The sequence below is a fragment of the Sebastes fasciatus genome, chromosome 21 (assembly GCF_043250625.1).
Source record: "Sebastes fasciatus isolate fSebFas1 chromosome 21, fSebFas1.pri, whole genome shotgun sequence".
Taxonomy (NCBI): Eukaryota; Metazoa; Chordata; class Actinopteri; order Perciformes; family Sebastidae; genus Sebastes; species Sebastes fasciatus.
This window is the reverse complement of record NC_133815.1, coordinates 26,876,091-26,883,622: the sequence shown is the minus strand read 5'-3', so window position 1 is coordinate 26,883,622 and position 7,532 is coordinate 26,876,091. Positions and strand designations below refer to the sequence as shown.

Below are 7,532 nucleotides of genomic sequence, written 5' to 3'. Positions count from 1 at the left end.
TAAGGTGTCATTAATTGTTGACGAGATAACGATGCCTCAGAGGCGAAACGATAGCAGCTGACTGTTCAGCTGTATGTCACCGACTTTATTCATCAATTTAAGATTGCTTTGGCATCAAGATTTACCCCAGCATCCGCCGCCGCCGCCGCATACGCTGGCTGATACGCCTTTTAAACGGTGTGCAGACCAGCGCAGCGGGCGTACGCCGGCGCTGAAACGGTGCGGACCCACTATCTGAAAATGTCTCCCAGCAGCTTGTGATGAAACAGTAAAAACACTTTCTTGGTTGTGGTATTGCTTTTTTTTATATTTCATGAAATATGCATCCTGTTGACTTTCTTCCAATTCTTTTTTTTTAATTCCTGGCACGTTTACAGAGTCAAACACAGTGATGATGTACAGGAAAGAACACTCAGGGAGCCTTAGAAACCATAGAGGAATCAAACACGATAGAACCCAAAGAACACAGCATGAGTGACACAAGTCCTGGGTGTTGTCACTATAGAAACCGTCCTCCAGCCTGCCTCAGGGCTCACATATGCTGAGGTCAGTCTCCACAACACTGCGTTTACATCACATGGACAGACAGGAGACATGAGCTTCCTGCTAAAAGAAGCCTACCGTTCCCCTCGGCTTCGTGAGGGCTGCCAACATGGCTGTAAAACATACACAAAAAGATATCATAATATATGTATAGTTGGTAACATTTTGGTAAATTTGCTGATTAGATTTCTTTCTGAGAGCGCGACGAGAAGATGGATATCAATCTCGTGTCTGTGTGTTAAATCTGGAGCTGGAGACAGGACATATGTAGCTTAGCTTAGCATAAAGACTGGAAGCAGGTGGAAATAGCTAGCCTGGCTCTGCCCTCTAAAGCTCCAAACAGCCAATCCCAGTTGACACAACAGCAAGCATTTCTGGAGCTGGAAGGGTCTGAACAGGGTTACGTTAGAGACATAACAGGATATGTTCTTCTTATACAGTGTTAGGGCGTACTCATGAACAATGCTGCTCCTTTATTTGTTGTCTGCGTGCCTTTTTGCTCTGGAACATGTTGCTCTAGCTTTAGTCTCTTTTGACTCATTACAGAGCACTTCATTACATCATGTTCTGTATGTAGCCATCACATGCACACTCAAGACCCTTTTGCACGTTTGTCACCTTCATACGAGTTAAAGGGACTGTTTGTAACTTTTTAAGCGTATAAATGTACCGGATCGGGACACATGCGCGCTCGCCTGCTTGCCTTCACTGACATAGTGCGCGCGCATTCTCGCTGTCTCGCTCCACCTCTAGACGTGAACGCGCGCTCACTCCACACTGCAGAAGAGTTAGTTTAGCTCTGAGAATATCTAGTGAAGTGGACGTTTGTGCAGAAATAACTGCTGCAGCTCCTCCAGACTAACAGAGGTTTCCCGTGTCTTGTGAAGTGACGGGGCTCCGCAGAGAGAAACGTTATCAGCGGCACACGGTCGGAGACGGTAACGTGTCTCTTTCTGCTCAGCCCCGGCACCGACCAGCTTTTCAAGCATTGATTCAAGGAGAGACCTTCGTCTGGTCAGCTAACATTACTGCCAAGCAGCTGAACTATAGAGTGGTATTGTGCTTTTAGCTGACGTGTGTCGCCTCACTGTTTTGAGTGATGCTCCTTCAGGTATATTTAGAGCGAACACAAGCGCGAGCCCGACGCTGACTTTCGTTGACTTCACGGCCACAGGTGTCGCTGTTAACAAGACATTCTGAAAGTTACAAAAAGTCCCTTTAACTGGAAGCAGTTTGGAGTTTTTGAAACAAAGAGATGGAGCTTGTTAGCTAACACAAGTATCCCTCTCTGGATCCACTATACAAGGTGTTGTTTTCTGGGCTCCTCACAGAAGCCCACTGCTCCGTAATGATGACGAGGGGTTCAATGCAGAGGTCACATCTCATGGATATATATGATGAATGTTTTTAACTTTTAGAGTTAAAAGTTATTAGTCAGCTTTAGAGTACAGGTACTTTTGGACTTTGGACAGAGCCAGGCTAGCTGTTTCCCCCTGCTTCCAGTGTTTAAGCTAAGCTAAGCTAAGCTAAGCTAAGCTAAGCTAAGCTAAGCTAAGCTAAGCTAACATGGTCCAGACATTAGATCATTCATTCTTTTATCTGTGAAATATTTCAGTCTTTACAACTTCAGCTAAGTTATCTCATGTGACATGAAATCAAATGAAACAGTAAAGACTAAATTCATGTTGGCTCCGGAGGACATAAACATAACAATAACAATAACAATAACAATAACCATAATAATAATAATAATAATACAAATAATAATGGCTGGAGGGTTCTCCGCTACAGAGCTGCCTAGCACAGTAATACTGTTAGAGAAGGGGACACGATGTGCTGTACAGGCAGAGAGACAAACACAAAGACAGGGGACAACACACACTGGAGTACATTCTGGAGTAAGAACACTTCATAATTGTCATCATGCAATAAAGAATAACAGCTATTTGCTTAAAAAACAAAAAACATGGCACATAGGTGATCATTATTTCAATCAGAAAACACATCAAATATAGAAATACTTCTTAACAAATATAAAGTTATTGCATTTTCATTATTACTTCATATAAGACACGATATGCAAGGCATACTGTGGAAATCTTCTCTACCCAAAGTGGATTGTGGGTAGTGACTAGCTGATTGTCCTTTTGTCATTAAATGGCTTCTAGTTCATCTGTACAGACAGGAAGCATCCCTTTTCACGCTTCACTGAGCTACTGGCCTCACACAAAGGGAGGGAGTGGTGATCCAGGCCTTTCTGTCGGGGAACCTCCTGGTAACACTTTAAACATGTGCTGCTCATAAGATCCTCCAGCACACTGTTCCTCTAACACACAGGAACACGTTAGTGGATGGCAAATACAATCATTGGGCATGCTTTAGCTCATTAAAGAGACAGTATCCCAATGTATTAGTCAGCGGTAGTACTACTGTGAAAACAGTTGGATGTTTTTTGTGGCTCTGGGAGAATAACGCCTCGTCCACACTTGGGACGTCAGGAGCGTGTGGCGGCTGCATCGCGTGGCGGCTGCATCACGTGGCGGCTGCGTGATTGACGTGTCGGGTGTTCTTTCTACATAGAGTTTGCCTTTTAATGGCCATTTCATTTCATTATAAATATCATTTATATTTACTTTTTAGACAGAGAAAGGTTAAGAAACGTGTGGTAATTTGAAAATAATAGTAATAATCCACAATTATAACCCCGTACTATATTAATTTATGGAGCTCTCCAAGACACTGCATGTTCTACATCACTGTCCTGCACATATTTCAGAATAAAAGCCTTGTGTTAACAAATGAAGGAATTCTGTCCACAGAAGAAAAAAAAACGCTTGAGGGCTTTTATTTTGAAATGAAAGCAGGAAGTGTTGATTTGAAAATAAATCTTTACTTTTTTTTTTATCTCCGTAACAAATTGTACAGATAGAGACATTGAAAGTGTAGTAATGTTGCTGATATGATGTAAAAAGATCACTTTCACTGTCTGTTGTTGCTGTGAACCGCGCGGCTTGTGTCAAAAATAGGCGAGAACTCAAATCTCTAGAAGAGAAGCAGCTGAGACGCGGGCAGTGTGGCTGCTCTAACCTGTTAACACGGACGCCGAAATAAAGAACAACAGGTAACGCAGCCGCCACGCGCTCCTGACATTCCCAGAGTGGACGAGGCTTAACCCTGGTGATGTCATAGTGATGTCATCAGAGTTATCTCAGCTTGGGCTCGGAGAGTATAAACCTAAGACATTAGATGCTGGTGTTTATCAGACAATAAGAATCTAATAAAAAGTTTGAGTTCAAGTTGAATTATGGGAAATCTGGTTCCAATACTAGGGACTAAAAGTCAGGATATCTCATGTTGTCTCTTGCATGTTCTCTGACTTTATTATGCTAAATTGTAGGATTACCCCGTACAAAGCACACGGTCAGATTAGAAATGGTTTCAGTTCATTTCAGAATGCTATAAAAACACTTGTAGAGTTGTAAAAGGTGAGATGGGTGATCCGTTGCAATGAACTCTTTCAGATAAATTATCCCGTGTTCTGCAGCTACAAGCACGGACCCCTGCTTGGGAACCACTGGTCTCAATAAAATGCGGTAAGGCATCCAGTGTCTGATAGGATGGCTGCTGGATAAAGAAATATAGCAAACATATGTATTGAGTGCCAGGCTCTTTCTCAGAAGTCTGAAGGTATATTACAGCGTAATAAAAATGTGCAGAGCTATCTGTTTTATGGTGTCAAACCACTACTTTATGACTTTCCATAGACTAAACTGACTTAGTTGATTAAATTGAAAAAATACTCACATTGATGGAAAATGAAAGTAATTGTTAGTTAAACCCCCAAACATGGTTCTGAAATGAGCTGAATCCATCTAGGTAGTAATGTCCTGCTTCGGAAGGGCTCAGCAGAAGTATACATGACTAAAGTTATCAGGCTATACGCTGCACAATAACAGTCTCATAAATTGAATTATACATTTGCTCCATTAAGCATTTATCCCTTTACAGTTTCTGAGATACATTGTGAATAATATATCATGTTCTGATATTTATAGTTTTTCATGCACTTGTAATGTACTGTAATACTGTATATATATATATATATATATATATATATATGAATGATGCTTTATGAACACCACATCAGATAAAGTGTTACCAGGTTTGTTTTGGAGAACAGCTTCATGTCATCTTACCGATACAGATCGTAGATCACCATCCCAGCTCTGGTCTGCTTCACTACACTGCTGTGTGAAACACAACTGGCTGTGGTCCAATAGTCTTTTTCTCTGCTTAGGAAGGTTCTCACTGAGTGAAATGACCCGCAAGTACCGAAGTAGCAGCCATGATAAGAGCTGGTCCAATTCTCTAAATGCTACTTCCTTTCTTATCTCCTTTAGGGTACACCGAACCATCCTTTACCGGAGGAAAGGAGATAATGCCGTCCCACAATTCCTTGCGGTAGCAATATTTAAAGGTCCCATATCGTGCTCATTTTCAGGTTCATACTTGTATTTTGTGTTTCTACTAGAACATGTTTACATGCTGTAATGTTAAAAAAAAATTTATTTTCCTCATACTGTCTGCCTGAATATACCTGTATTTACCCTGTCTGAAACGCTCCGTTTTAGTGCATTTCAACAGAATTGCAAGAGAATTGCGTTTCTAGGCAGCAGTTTGGGTCCATGTTTACTTCCTGTCAGCTGATGTCATTAACATACACTGCAACAGGAAATAAACTGGGACACATTTAGAATGTTTACGTTTAAAACCGTGTAACGGTCTAAATATTGTAGATTTGTGACATCACAAATGGACAGAAATCCTGACGTCTCGTTTCAAACGCACAGTTTCTGAATACGGGCTGTGTGTATTTCTCCGTATATTGAGCGTTTTTGATATTTTAACAGTATTTATATATCACTTAAACCTGCTTTATAATATAAAAGACATGAAAATCTCACTTTTTACAATATGGGACCTTTAAAGCGACGCACCATTTGGCCATTAATAACGTCCACCATCACTGTATAATTGGACACATACTTGCCAACCCTCCTGATTTTCCTCAAGGGGTCACAATTCTCCCTCATTTCTCCTGATTTATGACAAATGTTCACACCTTTTTTCCTTATCGTTATCACAACCTGCTTCTTCTTTACTGGCAGAAGAGAGATGCACTCGCCGCACATCGCAACATGCAGCACCCAAAGTTGGGCTTTGCTCAACACAGCGAAATTTCAGAGCGCAGTGGTGCTCTTGTTGGGTTGTGTCTGAAAGGACCTTCAGAAATACTCTAGCAGGGGAATATTAGTTGATACCAGAGATTCATGACAGAGTGGTGAATTATTCTGTTTTCTTTCCTGAGAATTAAAAGTAAAATGAAAAGTATTTAAGTTTAAAAAGTGTAGCTACTTATTAATGAGCTATTTTATTCTTTAAAAGTCACCAGAATGCAGGAAACAAAGTCTCTTTGGTTTACAAATCCTCCCTATTTCTGAGGTCTCAAGGTTGGCAAGTATGATTATACACTATATATCAGTCTCAGGAGGTGTGATTCTATTTGTGACAGGAATCCTTACTTGAATTGAGCATTTTTCGCTGTACTCATCAGTGTAGTGGGATTCTCCTTCACATCTGTCTTGAACCTCATGACGTTTTCCATTGAGGTTGAGGAAAAGTAGTTAGGAAAAGACAGAGGATGACATTTGTTGGACTATTGGACCGCAACCCCTGGGCTCCCTTAATATTTCAACTTTTTTGATCGACTCTCCGGCACTTTGTTCGGTCGGTAGTTCGAACCGACTTTTGGAGGCTGGATTAGTCTCATATGAGCTGGCTCAGTCCATGAGCACTAACACTGCTGAGGTTAGAGGTTCAAACACTAGGTCCGTATATACACCTCACATGTAGAGAAACATCACGCACTGTGCTACTGTGCATTCTTATTTACCAGAGGCTTGAAACATGTCACTTCAATGCTGATCAGACTCCGTCTGGAGCAGAGGAGTCTGGCCTGAGTGACACCAATATCTGTGTGGGAGTGTGTGTGGCAGAGGGAATTTGGGCTAATTTGTCAGACAGATGTGCTGCCAGACAGGGATGTTTTGTCCTCGTCTGTCTCCACACACACACACACACACACACACACACACACACACACACACACACACACACACACACACACACACACACACACACACACACACACACGCACACACATACAAAGCCCCAGAACAAGACAGAGTGAGTCATGAAATTTACGTTCCCACTTAACAGCTTTCAGAGGAGAGCTTGCTGCTGGGACTAATGGATAAACACTGCTGGCATGAAGTCAAATACTTCTTAAAAGGTCACACACACACACACACACACACACACACACACACACACACACACACACACACTTCACTGGAGGGAACCCGGTGAGTAATTCATCCACTGAATAACACTGTTCATACAAAAGCTTTCCAGAATAAGAGCTTTTCCACCGCCTTGATTGTTTGACACGCAGGTGAGTCAATAGGAATGATTGTCGAAAAAATGGCATTGCTTCTTCCTGCTTCGTGACCGCCCGAACACACACTCACCTCATGACATCCGGGGGGAAGGGGGGCGGGGGGTACTTTGGACCACTCAAGAGTTAGAGGGGGGTGCGGGGGGGGCTGGGTGTGGATGAGCAGCACTCTTAGCCCTGCTGGAGGACTGCAGTGATGAGGAGGCCCAGGAGGAAGCACAGGCCTGGGGCTAGAGGTGAAGGCGGAGCGCCCCCGGACGACCGGATGGAGGAGGTCTTGATCTCGGACGTGAGGAATGCGGAGAGGGGGACATGGGAGACCAGCGTGGGACTGGCATAGTTGATGAGGGAATCAATCTTCTCGGCCTCCTTACTGCAGGCTTCGATCTGGAATATACGAGAGAGCACAGTCAGCACTTCCATTTCCTCCATCTGAGTAAGCACAAGAGCACAGCCGGCCTCTCTCTCTCTC

General features: G+C 42.8%; 1 protein-coding gene across 4 annotated transcripts in view; it reads right to left on the bottom strand.

Moving 5' to 3' along the window:
- Positions 1 to 330: 330 nt before the first annotated feature.
- reck (reversion-inducing-cysteine-rich protein with kazal motifs) overlaps positions 331 to 7,532 on the bottom strand; it is an 80,110-nt gene continuing 72,908 nt past the window's right edge. Inside the window, exons 21-23 of one of the 4 annotated variants that reach the window (XM_074622031.1) lie at positions 6,719 to 7,447; positions 2,110 to 6,664; positions 331 to 2,064 (exon numbers count right to left, since the gene is read on the bottom strand). In XM_074622031.1, coding sequence (XP_074478132.1) covers positions 7,232 to 7,447 — 216 coding nt within the window. In that variant the 3' untranslated portion in view covers positions 331 to 2,064; positions 2,110 to 6,664; positions 6,719 to 7,231. The remainder of the gene's footprint in view (positions 2,065 to 2,109; positions 6,665 to 6,718; positions 7,448 to 7,532) is intronic. The other 3 variants (XM_074622029.1, XM_074622030.1, XM_074622032.1) reach the window with 3 other exon arrangements.